General features: G+C 60.0%; 1 protein-coding gene across 1 annotated transcript in view; it reads left to right on the plus strand.

The window, feature by feature from the left end:
* Positions 1-11108, plus strand: part of TG (thyroglobulin) — a 229798-nt gene extending 218690 nt beyond the window's left edge. The window contains exons 46-48 of the mRNA XM_051844054.2: positions 9163-9297; positions 10453-10643; positions 10919-11108. Coding sequence (XP_051700014.2) covers positions 9163-9297; positions 10453-10643; positions 10919-11031 — 439 coding nt within the window. The 3' untranslated portion in view covers positions 11032-11108. The remainder of the gene's footprint in view (positions 1-9162; positions 9298-10452; positions 10644-10918) is intronic.
* Positions 11109-14682: the final 3574 nt, after the last annotated feature.

The following is a 14682-nucleotide window of genomic DNA, read 5'->3' on the forward strand; positions in this document are numbered from 1 at the left end:
AGTGGCAGGGACCCAACCACTTGAGCCATCACCTGCTGCCTCCCAGAGTGTGCATAGCAGGAAGCCAGACTGTAAGCAGAGCAGGGCCTGGAACCCAGGCACTCCAGCGTGGAAGACGGATGTCCCAAGTGTACTCTTCACCACTGCCAAATGCGCAGCCCGAACTTCCATAGCTGAGAGGCCCCACGGGTGTGCCCAGTGGTTACAGCAGCCTCGGGAGGCTGCAGATCCGCCCATGGTCCAGTGTCCCCTGAGCTCCTGTTCTTTCTGTGGCTGCTACAGGCAGGTGGTTCCGTTTTCCTCGCGGAGTCCCCGCAAGGCAGCAGGGTGGCGAGGGCATCCCTGTATAACAGACGAGGTGTGCTTAGTGCATTGGGCTGCAGTGACTGGGTGATTTATAACCAGCGGCAATGTGGTGCTCACAGCTCTGGAGACTGGAAGTCCACGGTCCAGACTCGCCCTCTGCATCATGGGTGGGGTCCTTCCTGTGTGCTCGCGTGGGCAAAGCGGGGAGCCAGCTGCCTCCGGCCTCTCTCCTGGTACTGAGCCGGGAGCACTCCTCCCCTGTGGCCTGGTCTTCTCGAAGTGCATCCACCTCGTACTGCCACGCGCCAGGGACTGGATTTCCACATTCCCACCAGAGCGCAGCCTGAGATTCGAGGAGTGCCACGCCATCCCCCCAGGGACCAGCGGCGGTGCACGGAAGAGCAGGCACCCACAGTGACTTCCACGAAAACCCCAGTCTCTGCTTCCAGCCCTCTGATCATTTCCACCAGAGGTACTGTCCAGATGCCAGCAGCTGTCCCCAGGCTGTGGGAAGAGAGCAGGCCAGGGTGCCGGCCCGGAGGGGCATGTGAAAGAAGGGACGCTGCAGAGAGCCCCGTGGCGTGGACAGAGATGAAAGGGGCCTCGGGAGTGCAGAGGTCTATGGCCACCCACAGCGCGGGAGGCCCAGGGCGGGACATGGCTTCCAGAATCTGCCCTGGGCGCACCCCTGTGCTCTCACTCCTCCATCTGCTCAGTTCATCAAGGGCCTCAAAGCACGCATACACTTTTGGACCCTGAAACGCACAGTGGCAAGACAGCAGGAATACGTGTGCTACACAGAGTGAAGGAAAGGAAGCAATGCAGGGGCCGGCACCGTGGCGCAGCGGGTTAGGCCACTGCCTGCAGTGCCGACATCCCATAGGGGCGCTGGTTCAAGTCCTGGCTGCTCCACTTCCCAGCCAGCTCTCTGCTATGGCCTGGGAAAGCAGTAGAAGATGGCCCAAGTGCTTGGGCCCCTGAACCCACGTGGGAGACCAGAGGAAGCTCCTGGCTCCTGGCTTCAGACCAGCTCAGCTGTAGCTGTTGTGGCCAATTGGAGAGTGAACCAATGTATAGAAGGCCTCTCTCTCTCTCTCTCTGCCTCTCCTTCTCTTTCTGTGTAACTCTGACTTTCAAATAAATAAATAAAATCTTAAAAAAAAAAAAAAAGGCAAAGCAAAGCTCCTGCCAGGATCTGTGGTACCGGGACCCAAGCGCCACAGACCTGGTGGCCAGGAGTGACAGAGATGTGCTGTCCCTAGGCCTGGAGGCCGGAAGTCCAAAGGCTGGGTGTCGCCAGGACCCCGTGTGAAGCCCCCAGGGAAGGAGCTGTCCCACGGCTGCAGCAGCCGGAGATGTTGCTGCTGTAATGGAGGCAGACTAGGGGCCTGGCTCAAGGCAGGGGCTCCAGCGTCTCCCGCTTCCAGTGTGCGCCCTGCCTTTGACTCAGTGGCCTCAGGCGAGTCATGGAGCCTCCCCGGGGACTCGGTTTCTTCATCTGGAAAGTGGGTGTTAATACAGGCCCCAACTCAGGGGGCTGCTGGGATTAGCCCGCATGTAGGACAGGGCCTGGGACACCATGAGTGCTAAGAGCTGCCTCTTATTCTCGGCCCAGACAGGTTCCTTACAGCGCCCTGTGCAGGTCTCGGCGTCCCCACCCCACGGTGGCGGTGTGGTGCTGTCCTTGTAGCACAGAAACTAACTCATTTAATTATCGGCAAGTGTATCTCCTCCTTCCAAAAATATTTCTGTCTCCCCCGCTCATTCGCTCGCTCGCTCGCTCTCTCCCTCCCTTTCTCTCTCTGCTCTGTCACACCTCTCATTTTATTTCTGGCTCCAGTCTCCATACTTAAAATATATGTGTGTGTGCTACGTTCTCAGCCATCTGTCTCCTGCCCCCATTCCTGAGAGCATACATTAACTCCCCTGGCAGGAGCCAACCAGCACGCTGGGACACGCTGTCGCTCCCTCGCAGGCCGTTGTCGATGGCTCGCAGGACAACATCACAGTTCTCTGCGTGCCCACTAGGTGAGACGCAAGGTCCGTCTCTGGAACCGAAGGTGCCAGTCCGGGAGGGGGATGAGAGGCGGGGTAAGGAAGACATTGAACTCTGCAGGGTGAGGAGATTCAGATTCAGAGGGTAGCAGCACAGGAGGGTGGTCTTGTCCAACTCCTTTGTCTCACAGATAAACAGAAGCCCTACTCCCAGAGCAAGGAAGTGGCAGCCTGCCCCCACCCCTGCCGACTGCCCTGTCTCCAGCCTCCCTTCAGTTGCACCTGCCACGGTAGCCATGGCAACCGTGGAGTTCCGGTCTCCAGGGCATTCAGTGGCCAGCAGGCTGAGGTGGTTACCCCCCTCGGACTGTGTGCTGGGGTGTCATTTCCATGCCCCGAGGGTGCAGAAGGTGGTTCAGAGACTGCCTTTGACTTATCTTGCAGCGGGGGTAGGATTGAACACCTAACTGGGCTCCATATAGAACTTAGACTATTCTTTTAATTCAGTAAGAGGCGGCCCAGTTGAGTGACAACACATCCTCTGAGGTTAAATCAGCTGGCGCCTATTCTCATCTTCCATCGATGAGCCGTCTGCGTTTGAGCGAGTTCCTTTGCCCGCGTCCTCGTCTGTGATATGGGTGCAGTTGTACCTGCATCAGAGTGAAGACGCAAGGTCACGTGTGCTGGAAACCTCACATATGGTAGATGTCCAGCGTTTGGTCAGTAGGCTCATTCCCTGTTTAGCCAACAGGAAAAAAAATCAAAATGACTAATGAGGCAGTAACGCTCCTCTTTTATAACTCGTCCCAACCCCGGAACACGAAGCTGTGAATTCCAGATGTTTTGCACAGCCATGCATTTGCATCCTAGATGTCTCTCTGCATTCCAGAGGCCGTTAGCATTCCTGATTCAAAACAGTAGCTTTTTAGTTGACTCCCTTGGACTTAACAAAGCAGAAGAGAGAGAGAGAGAGAGAGAGAGAGAGAGAGAGAGAGAGAGAGAGAGGGCGGGCAGAAGGAAGGAAATACTAAGAGGTAGGTCCTGGACTTGGGTCCAGTAGCCTCACTATTCTGCGTGATTCGCAAGCTTGCTTCCTGGTTTAGATGGGAAGCGATCGTTTTCTGGACCTGACTGCCCCAAGTCTGCGGCGTGTGAGGGTTACACTGCACGTCCTTGGTGACGTGGAGTCAGCCGATAGTTTTGTGGTGTCTGTGAGGATCCCAGGCCCTGGTCTTCTCCCCCGGGCCTGGAGATGGCGTGGAGTGGCCTGCGAGGAACAGCTGCCCTGGGACTAAGGCTGCAGTGGGCAGCGCGCAGCAGCGGTGGCCGGGGGCGGCTGGTACATTGGCGGGCAGACCACACACTCATCAGCAAGCAGAGTAGGCTCAGAACAGCACTGGGTAGGACACGTACTGAGGCACCCACGTCAGTGGCAAGGGTAAGGGTGGAACCTGCTGAGAAGGTAACTTTTGGAATTGGGAACCGAGAAAGAGGAGGACGGGACTGTGGTGCTGAGCTGAGCAGGTAGGAGTCGTCCCTCAGCAAGGCCTGGGTGTGACTGAGGGTAGAGAGCAGGACCAGGCAGCCAGAGGCCTGAGTGGAAACACAGGGTCTTGCAGTTTGCATAGGAGTTAGCAGGCAAAGAGGTCGTATTTCATGTGAGTGAGATGGCAGTCACTTGAATACTTTTTAAGAAGCCATGTTGTTGTTGTTGTTTTTAAGATTTATGTATTCATTTGAAAGGCAGACTTACAGAGAGGCAGAGAGAGAGAGAGGTCTTCCATCCACTGATTCACTCCCCAAATGGCCACAATGGCCAAAGCTGGACCAATCCAAAGCCAGGAGCCAGGAACTTCCTCCTGGTCTCCCATGTGGGTGAGAGGCCGAAGGACCTGGGCCATCCTCCACTGCTTTCCCGGGCCGTAGCAGAGAGCTAGATCAGAAGAGGAGCAGCCAGGTCTCGAACCCATGCCCATATGGGATGCCAGCACTTCAGGCCAGGGCGTTAACCCACTGCGCCACAGCGCTGGCCCCATGGCATTTTCTTTCACCCTGCAAATGCTGCTCAAAAGAGACCTGAACCACTAGGTGTCTAGAAAAACAATAGAGGCAAATAAAAATGCTGTTACGCAGCATGACGGTCAGTAAGAAAAATCCATAAAAGTGGGAGCTTGAGAAAAGTGGCCGAGTTTGGCATTGATCATATGTATCTTAAATAGATGTGCCTTCTCCTGGCGCAGGTCACAGGCTGGAGACGGAGCGCGCTTTGGCAGGGTCCCTGTGAGTTTCCTTAAAAGCCATCCACGTAGAGCATGGGCTGTTGCCAGGTCTGGGCTCTCGGAAGTGGGGCATGTGCATGGTAGGCAGTGAATTGTATTAAACTCCGAAAGCCCGATGAAACCTACGACTGGCACCGGGCGTTGGCTCCTGGGCAGACGCACAAGCTCGCGAGGGAGAACAGACGTGCTGGGTCTGGGAGACTGGGACTTCTCCAGGCTTTCTGTTGTGACGCTCTGTGGAGGGAGTGAAGCCTTCAGGGTAATCCGCGGCCCACCGAGAGGTCCGCCCGCCCTGCTTCAGGACCCTAAACCAACAGCTCTGCAGGGCTTCCGTGCCCCGTGCTCCGGTGCGGGGGAGGGGCTGTGACCCTGAGCTCAGTTTTAAGGGATTGCATGGCAGAGCCTTCTGCAAAACACAAAGCAGACAGTCACCTCCTGAGTCGTTCCTGACCGGGATCTGAAGTTGTGCACATGAGATTTGCCCCCAAAGAAAGGCACGCTCAGAGAGGCGTCTATTCATAAAGCTTTAACAGTATCTCGGAGACAGAGACAGAGCCGGGGACTCTTATCCGTCCTGTCCCTCCTTCCGAGACAGCTGTTGGAGATGCCGGCCGGAGATAAGAAAGGGAGTGTGTGTTACGGGATGGAGCCACCGAGCTGGCTCCCGCAGACAGAACACAGGGACAGACACAGCCTTTCAAGTCAGCGCTGTTGCCGTCAGTGGGCTGGAATGCAGCGGACCCTTTTCCCGGCACAGGCCTCTCCCCTCCGTTATCAGCAGAGCAGCAGCCTCTGTGGTGCGAGCCGGGTCTCCTTTCAGGCGGTCATCCTGCGTCCTGGTGAACCCCATGCGTGCACGGATTACGGCTCCAGACGCTGGAGACGGGGCTCGAGTCAGGGCTGCTGCCCTGGGGAACCTCAGAAATGTGTCTCAAGGCTTGTAGCTCCCTAGGATGCCGGTCCCCCCCGCTGGGAGACCACAGCAGCACCAGCAGTGCTGAGGGAAGCAAAGTGGCCGACTGGTAAGGTCAGGAGCATTATGGGAAAAATAGTACCAACGCCCTGTCCTCATCGTAAAGGTTTGTTTATTTACTTGAAAGGCAGAGCAACAGCCGAGAGATCTTTCATCCTCTGGTTCACTCCTCAAAGGGCCACAAGAGCCAGGGCTGGACAGGGCCAAAGCTAGGAGCCAGGGACTCCATCCTGGCCTCCCACATGGGTGCCAGTGGCCCGAGTATTTGGGCCATCTTCCACTGCCTGCCCAGGTGCATTGGCAGGGAGCTGGGTAGGAGGCGGAGCAGCTGGGACTTGAACCAGTGCTCCCATGTGGGAGGCCGGCATCCCACGCAGTGGCTCCCCCTGCCACACCGCCCTGGCCCCTGACCTGTTTTCTTGGACAGCTGCAGTGACTACGTTCCCTCAGCTCTAGTTCTCCTGACTAACACGCCAGCAATTGTTCCACCAGACCCGCCAGCTCACGGCTTGCCAGTGTTCCCCAGCCCCTTTAAGACACGATCCTCCGCTCTCCTGTCTTCTCGCCTTTCACAGAAGCGGAGCTACGTGTCATTTAGTGGCTCCTGCTCTCGAGACTTCCCTGGGCTAGGAACACTTCCAAGTTCACGGCTTAGCACGGTGGACTTCCCAGCAGGACCCGTGGGCTGGGCATCCTGGCTCCCCAGCCCTTACCCGTTCTGTGTTTGGCCATGCCGCAGCTCAGAGCCGGCCTCCCCTCCAGGGCTTCCCCTGTGCCAAAGGCTACCCAAATGTCCTTCCCTGGGTCCACTCACTAGCCCTGCTCAGCCATCAATGCCCCGTCCACAGCCACGCCTCTTCCCATGCACACCTGTCCACTGCCCTGCCCCATAGGAGTGGCTGCTGCCTTTCTCTCTGCTCTTGCAGGGCTGAGTGGTTAATCCTGTCTTTGATAGACAGCTGTCTTTCATCTGTTGTGATGCCCAGCGTTTTATTTGGGGAAAACATTGACTCTTCCCCACTTCCTGCTGGATTACGAACGCCAGCCCAGGGCGACTCGCACTGGGCTTCCCAGCTGCTGTGTGCGTGCCGCTCTCGTGGGCAGGAACCACTGATTTTCTCACCTTGGCCTGCAGCACCTTCAGGGGGTGGGGGGTTGCATAACCCTGGGCCCTGGCTCCCCTGTGGCTGGCACAGAACAGGTGTGGTGGCCAAGAAGGAACCGTCACTGAGCTCAGCAGTGGCACTGAGGAGGAGACACTGGCGGCACGGCGCGGGGATGGCAGGCCTGGCATCACCGCTATAGTGTTACGTTGGCCGGAAAACGGCCAGCTTCTGCCTGAGCTTCGTCTGTGGCTGGAGGGAGGGATCCTGCCTGTCCCGGGGTCGTGACGCGGGGTGCGGGGGACAGCAAGCCGCCACACGGGGGTCTGTGGTGTGCCGTGGTTGGCTCCGTGCCCGTTGCCAACCCCATGAAGAATTGACATCGGTGTGATCGCCTCGTGTTCCTCGGTGGCCTGCCACACGTGGAGAGGAGCTGAGAGTGTGCCATCTGGGGCTTGGGAGACTCGGGTTCAAATCCTGCCCCTCCTGTGCCCCGGGCACACATTCGATCTTCCAGAGCCTCGAGTCATCCCCGGGGAGTTTGGGGGATGGTGATGTTTTCTTCTCCCTCTGGTCCCGAGTGGGGCAGTCACAGGCGTCAGGGGTCCACCACGGGCCCAAGGATGTGGGATGTGCACAGGAAGTGGGACCACGAACAGACACTGAGTGGAGACGGTTGCGAAACAGGTCGCCTTGGTGACCGCAAAGTGCAAAGCTGCGCTCTGAGCTGGATCGCAGACACCTGTGCCACTGGACGCTTCGGTCCCAGCATCCTACGACTTCCATACGCTTACCACTTCCTGCTCCCTCTCAGCGAGCAGCTGCAGCTGGCACCGCGACTCTGATATTCTCCTCGTCCTGCCCGCCCTGCGTGTCTCGCACGCTTCGCATGCCTCCCTGGGGTGGTGTCTGCTGTAGGGACCCCCTCTGGGTTCTCTGATCTGCACGAGTGGAGGCTGCCTCTGACAGTGAGTGGGGGCTGCCTCTGACAGTGAGTGGGGGCCAACTGCAAGGTCAGAGGGTTCCGTCCCCGCACAAGGCCGCCCTCCCTTCTGACACCAACAGCAAGCTCAGGGGCTCCCCACACCACCCTCAACACTCACAGAACTCCCCACAAGCTGCTCAAGGAGCGACTGGTTACAGGGAAAGGATGCAGATCAAGAGCAGATGACGGGGGCCGGTGCTGTGGCCTAGTGGGCTAAGCCTCCACCTGCTAACCCTCCCATGTGGACACCGGTTCGTGTCCCAGCTGCTCCTCTTCCCATCCTGGGAAATCATGGGAGATGGCCCACATGCTTGGGCCCCTGCACCTGCGCGGGAGACCCAGAAGAAGCTCCTGGCTCCTGGCTATGGATTGGCCCAGCTCCAGCCATTATGGCCGTCTGGGGAGTGAACCAGCAGATGGAAGATCTCTCTGTCTCTCTGTCTGTAACTATACCTCTCAAATAAATAAATAAAATCTTTAAAAAAAAAAAAAATAACAGCAGGTGAAGGAAGAGAGGCATGGAGCCCAGGGCTCCCAGTGTGAAGCCACACCCTGGGTGCTGTGCGGCAGTACAGGCAAAACACTGCCGTCCAGAGAGGCTGCCCCTGGCATTGCGAGTTTGCGGCTGGGGCTCCTGTGTCGGTGTCACCGGGTGACTGCCTGCACGCTTAGCCACAGCCTGCGGATCAGCCAACACCGTGTGACCAGAGGGCCTCCCCCTGCAGCACGTGATTGGCCTTTGTGGCACTGCCAGGCCTGGCCCGAGACTGCAGAGAATGGGCACAGCCACTCTGTGGCCTGTGTGGCCAACCGCTCCCAAGGAGCCCTACCAGGTGCGACTCCGTCCCTGAGGCTGAGGGCACGGGCCAGGCCTCTCTCTGAGCACAGCCGAATTCCTCCCCAGGCAGCTGCAAAACCTCCCCCAGCTTCCCCCTGTGACCCCTGCCCGACTCCCAGGGCACACCCCGTGGCCTCGTTCTCCCCGGTGCTGGCTCGTGCTCAGGTCATCCAGAGCGCTGGGCTGGCTTCGGAATCCTCGCGCCCATCATCTGCCCTCCCCCCGTGTCCCATTCCATCATCAGATTCATTCCCAAGTTCCGTGAGCCAGGCGCTGTGCCGGGGCGGGCTGCGTGGCAGGACGCCAACGTGAAGCGTTGTGAGGGTGCCACGCAGGTGCGGGAGAGGGGCCAACACACACAGCCTCTCTCCACGATCCCTTCTTCCAGGGGGCGGACGGACAAACAGACGTGCAGTCATTCTATTAGGTAGCAGGGCAGGCTACGGTAGGTGAGCAATGTCGGGGAACCACTCCCCAGTACTGGCGTTCAGGGCCCAGCGCCGGGTCCACATCCACCCACGCTGTGCCGTGGGTCTGTCCTGAAGGGGCCACCTGGAGGCCGAGCCGAGCCTCGAGCAAGCTGAGGGGGTGTCTTTGGGGCGGGACACAGGGGTTCGCCATCTGATTTCTCCCGTGGTTTCCTCTCCTTCACTTCTGCTGCGCCGTCCTCCGTGTGTCCCCAGCCTGGACCTGCTGACAGACGTGCAGTACGCCTTCGGGCTCCCTCTCCACCCTGCCTACCAGGGGCAGTTTGCGCTGCAGGAGAGGGGCCTGGCTCTGAAAACCATGCAGTACTTCTCCAACTTCGTCCGGTCCGGGTAAGGGGGCCCCGCCCCGCCCCGCCCCTCCCAGGAGTCACAGGTCACCGGGTGCCCTGGCTCCAGCTCCCTCGCTTCTGTTGTGGTGGGTGGGCTCCCTCGGGAAAGCTTCCAATTAAGGGGCTCTCTCGGCCACTTCCGATGGCTTCTGACGGCTTCTCAGCCTTGGCGCCAGTGACCCTGGGGCACGGGTCAGTCCTTGTTGGGTCCTGTGCAGCCTTGGCTTCTACGCACCAGATGCCGGTGGCACCCAACCCCATCCCAGTTGTGCCAACCAAAAATGGCTCAGGCAGCTGCCCCCTGGGGGCAAGCCACTGGGGAGAGACCGACTCTCGCTGTGCCCCAGGGGCGCACCCTGCCGTAGCCACCAGCTGAAGGTGAAATGCTCACGACCCTACAGCTTCCCCTCTCTCCCAGCAGCCCCTGCTCGGGTCCGATTAGCATCCCCGCCGTCCCCGCTCCCCGAGTGGGCCTGGTGCTCCCTCCTCCTGGCAGTCTGGTTCCCCTTCTCCCTTCGCCAGACACGCACTGGTGAGCTGGAGCCGCGCCAGGCTCCAAGGAAAGAAAGCCATGGCCCAGCTATAAACTACTGACGACCGGACACAGACGGACCGGCCGGAACTCAGATCGAGACAAAGCTTGATGCAGTCTGTTACCGGAGGAGGGCCCGTTAAAGCAGGGCCTTGGCGGGTGCATGGGACAGTCCCGTAAGCCAGGAGAAGCCACTGGGGAGCAGCGGGGTGAGCGGGCAGGGCCAGGACAAGCACACCCGGTCTGCTGGCAGGTGCCGGGGGAAGCACTTTCCCTGGCTCGTGACGCACCCTCCTGCCCTCGGCCTCCTGCCACCCAGAAACCGCGTGGCAAGCAGTGAGAGGCCATGAGCACAGAGGGGACGCGGGGGCCTCCTGGGCACTCAGGGCCCCCAGCTTCCCTTTCCCAGAGAAGCCCGAGGAAGGGCGCCCAGGGAGCTCCTCCAGGCTGGTCCTGTCCGGGACCGCAGTACAGACCCCGCCCGGCACAGCCAGAGCAGCGCCCTCCGAGCGAGAGCCCACAAGCGTGCGCGCATGGCGTCCAGAGACCACGTGGCGTCTAGAGGCCACGTGCAAGAGAGAGACCGATTTCCCTTGCGCATGTGGCTTGCTTCTCCTTGCCCAGGAATCCCAACTACCCGCACGAGTTCTCCAGGAAAGCCCCTGAATTTGCCGCCCCGTGGCCTGACTTTGTCCCCGGCGCCGGCGGAGAGACCTACAAGGAGCTCAGCGCGCTGCTCCCCAATCGCCAGGCCCTAAAGCGAGCCGACTGCTCTTTCTGGTCCAAGTACATCGGGTCTCTGAAGGCGACCACAGGTAGCCGAGCCCTGTGGCGGGGAGGGGTGGGAGGAGAGAGACACAGGGCGGGCGAGGACCTGGAGGGGACCAGGGCAGGAAGGGCGGGGGTCGGGGGAGCTTCTCACGGGAGGGCCCGAGGCACCTGCAGGGGGGGCGGCGCTGGAGCTGAGGACGCCGCCGTGACAGGCAGCCTTCAGTGCAAGGGCTGCCAGCGGGGCATCGGGCAGACGAGGGGGTCTGGGAGAAGCCCTGGCCCGGCCTGGACCGGCCCACCCACGCCCCTTCTCTTCCAGCTGGAGCCCAGGACGGGCAGTCGGCAGAGACCGGCGAGGAGGAGCTGGCGGCCGGATCTGGCCTGAGGGAGGAACTCCCGGAGGAGCCAGGCTCCAAGAGCTACAGCAAGTGACCAGCCCTGGGTCCCCCCCACGCCCCCAACCCCCCCCCCCCCACCGCACCACCCTTGCAATAAAGCCTTGGCATGCAGTGACGCGCCGTTGAATTGTCTTCATCTTCCCCAGCGTGGGCTCCCGGGCTGCTGCTTCCTGGAACAGGTAGTTCCGGGACACACAGCAGGCCCCGGGCTGGGTGCTGGGAAGCCAGGGACCTGCCCACCAAGAGAGGCAAATGGACAACAGTGAGTACCCGAATACGAATCCAAAATGTCTTCACCGAAGGATACCCCCAATAGGTAAGGTGGGCCCTGGAGGGCCAGTTGTTGTGTGAGGTCATCAAGGACCCACTCCTCCCAGCCCTCACCTTGACATCTTCAGGACAAGGATGGTGGCTGACTTCACTGGCACAACATGGCTGCCACAGCTCCAGTTATCACATCCCATCCTGAACACATTCCACAGCGGAGGCAGGCAGGGCAAGAACAAGGGTTTTTCTCCCCAGTGCCTCTTTTCTTTGCTTGAAGCAAAGTGTTTCCCAGGGAATTTCCACCGTAGCCCATTGGCCAGAATTGAGTCACATGGCCACGTTTAAAGCAGCCCCTTGGGCCTGCTGTGACCCAGTTGGGCCAGGCCAGCTCAGCTCCAGGAGCAGGACACGCTGAGGAATGGGTGACAGTTATTGGGGTGACAGCCGTGAGAGCTGGCCGCAGCCCCACAGCCTTGCAGCCTTCCGGCTCGACCCCGAGTTAGCCCAGAGCGGGCTGTGGAGCCAGCTGGTGCCCGGGAGCCAGGCTGGGCCCCGGGGGACTGTGACAGGATGCAGGGGGCACGGTGCAGGAGCAGCCCTCAGCCTCCCCGGCTGTGTTCGATTCTGCGAGACCCAGATGAGGGTGGGTGGGGCCACGTAATCTCCCTGCGGCTGCTGTAGCCCCTTCCCACAAGCTGTGTGTATTCAGTGTTGGCAGCACCCCACTCACCCCAGCACGCAGAGGGAGAATGGGCGCCGTGCCTCTCCAGCTCCCGGTGGCTGCAGGTGTGCCTGCTCTTGCAGGAGGGTCCTCTTCCTGCTCCCAGGGGCCTCATGCATTCTTGGGGCCACAGCCCCTCCTCCACCTTCAAAGCTAGGGCCCTGGAGCCGAGTTCTTGTTTGTTTTTTGTTTTTAATTTATTTTATTTATTTGAAAGACAGTTGCAGAGAGAGGTAAAGACAGAGAGAAGCCTTCCACCCGCTGGTTCACTCCCCAGTTGGCCACAATGGCCGGAGCTGCACCAATCTGAAGCCAGGAGCCAGGAGCTTCCTCCTGGTCTCCCACGTGGATGCAGGGGCCCAAGCACTTGGGCCATCCTCCACTGCCTTCCTGGGCCACAGCAGAGAGCTGGCCTGGAAAAGGAGCAGCCGGGTCTCGAACCCATATGGGATGCCGGCGCTTCAGGCCAGGGCGTTAACCCGCTGCACCACAGCGCCAGCCCGAGGATTAGAGGGCCAGTGACGTCCACCTCAACTGCGCATGCAATGGTGCCTGGGACCCTGGCCTCCAGGGAGCCTCATCTAAGCGGCCGGAGCGATGGCCTGGGTCTCGGCAGTTTGCAGACACTCCCTGGTGATTCTAGGGAATGGCCGGGCTGGAGAGCAGTGGGTCCAGGGGGAGGAAGTCCCCCAGGCTGTCCTGACTCCTGGTGAGGGCAGCCAGCACCGGCACTGAGGCCCCGCCTTGGGAGTCGCCACGCAGGCGCTGGGGGAAGGGAGCTTGCACTCCAACCGGAAACAGCCTGTAGTGGAAACCAGAGGAGCGCCGCTTCGCTTCGGGCAGAAAATGGAGCCCCCGCCTGGGGCAGCCACGGGCAGGCTGTGCTCTGGGGGAGGGCGGCATCACATCCGGCCACTCTGTGTCAGCAAGGCCTCCCTCACCCTCAGCCTCGCCCCAACGCCCACAGGGGCTCCTCTTCCTCCCCGTAACTCAGCGCCTGCTCTCAGAGCTGCCCCAGACCAGCCGGGGCGAGGGGGGCTCTCCTGCTGCAGCCCAGCCCCACCCCCGCGGTCCAGCCCCCAGGCCCCGCTCCCTGTACTGGGCTGAGCTGCATGCCCCAGGACCCGTGCATGTGAGTGAGTTTGGAGGCTGGCGCCGCGGCTCACTAGGCTAATCCTCCGCTTGTGGCGCCAGCACACCAGGTTCTCGTCCCAGTTGCCCCTCTTCCAGGCCAGCTCTCTGCTGTGGCCAGGGAGGGCAGTGGAGGATGGCCCAAGTCCTTGGGCCCTGCACCCCATGGGAGACCAGGAGAAGCACCTGGCTCCTGCCATCGGATCAGTGCGGTGCGCCGGCCGTAGCGGCCGTTTTGGGGGTGAACCAACAGAAGGAAGACCTTCTAGTCCCGACCGGGACCAGAACCCGTTGTGCCGGCGCCACAAGTGGAGGATTAGCCTGGTGAGCCGCGGCGCCAGCCTCTTTCATGCACTTCTGAAAGTTCCTGGTACATGCAAAGATTCTTTTTTTTTTTTTTTTTTTTTTTTTTTTGCTCTAAAGCATAAAAATGCAGACTGGCTGCATATCGTTTACATAACGCACATTTCATGGGTCCTCAGGACCTCTGGCTGCCTGGGTTTCAAGATGGTCCTGAAACTCCCCGACTTCTGGTGCCAGGAACTTCTCCAAGTCCCCTCGCGCTGTTCAGACTTTCAGATCAACTTTGCCCCGCACCCTCTGCGAACTAACGCTTTCGTGCTTTGTCCGGAGGGCGAATTCCAGCAAGTCCAAAGCGGGGACTTCATGGGCTTTGCATACACTGTGGGCGGGCCAGGCAGCCGGCCAGGCCCACACGTCCTGCTCCCTTGGTCCATGTTGCAGCCTCTTAGCATTCCACGAGGACCGCTTGCCACCTCCAGGTCCAAGGCTCCCTTTTATTATTCTCTGCCAGTTGCTTAAAACCATGCTATGTTTCAGCGCAGTTTCTGTTCAGACCACATCATGGCACTGCTTTGGGTTTTTCTACCACTTAGAATTGCTTTTCTTCCTCCCACCTTCCCTCCTTAACGCTCTTCCTCCATTCGTTAATGATCCTGCCTCCACCCAGCCAGGTACCCCAAGTCCCGCCCCTAGACCGAGACCGCTGAGCTAATGCGATACACCCTGGCCGCAATCATTTCTGCGTGAGCCCGCGTTCTGCCCCCCAGAGGCTGGAGAGTGAGTGGCAGCCACAGTGGGGAGGCAGACCCAGGGACGGAGCTGTAAGTGGACGTGGGGGCAGTGGCCAGTGCCCAGGGTCCACCAAGGTGGAATAGAGGTGTCGCGCAGGTGACACAGAGACTGACTCCCTCTGTTCAGAAGTGCAAGGGCCAACATTTGTCCGATACCTTTGCTGCTCCCTTTCTAGGCTAACACTTGGGATTTCCTGCTTATTCGAGCTAAAGCTCAGGGGGTCTCCCGTTCCTCTGCAGGCACCCACATTCCTTCCTCCTTGCGGGGACTTCATGGGCTTTGCATACACTGTGGACGGGCCAGGCAGCCGGCCAGGCCCACACGTCCTGTTCCCTTGGTCCATGTCGCAGCCTCTTAGCGTAAAAGAGGACTGCTTGCCACCAGTGTCCAGTGTCCCCAGACGCCCTGTGCATCCAGTCGTGTGCCAGGCCAGAGGGCGGTGTGAGGGGAGAGAGGGGCCCCGCGTAGCCT

The sequence above is a fragment of the Oryctolagus cuniculus genome, chromosome 6 (genome assembly GCF_964237555.1).
Source record: "Oryctolagus cuniculus chromosome 6, mOryCun1.1, whole genome shotgun sequence".
NCBI lineage: Eukaryota > Metazoa > Chordata > Mammalia > Lagomorpha > Leporidae > Oryctolagus > Oryctolagus cuniculus.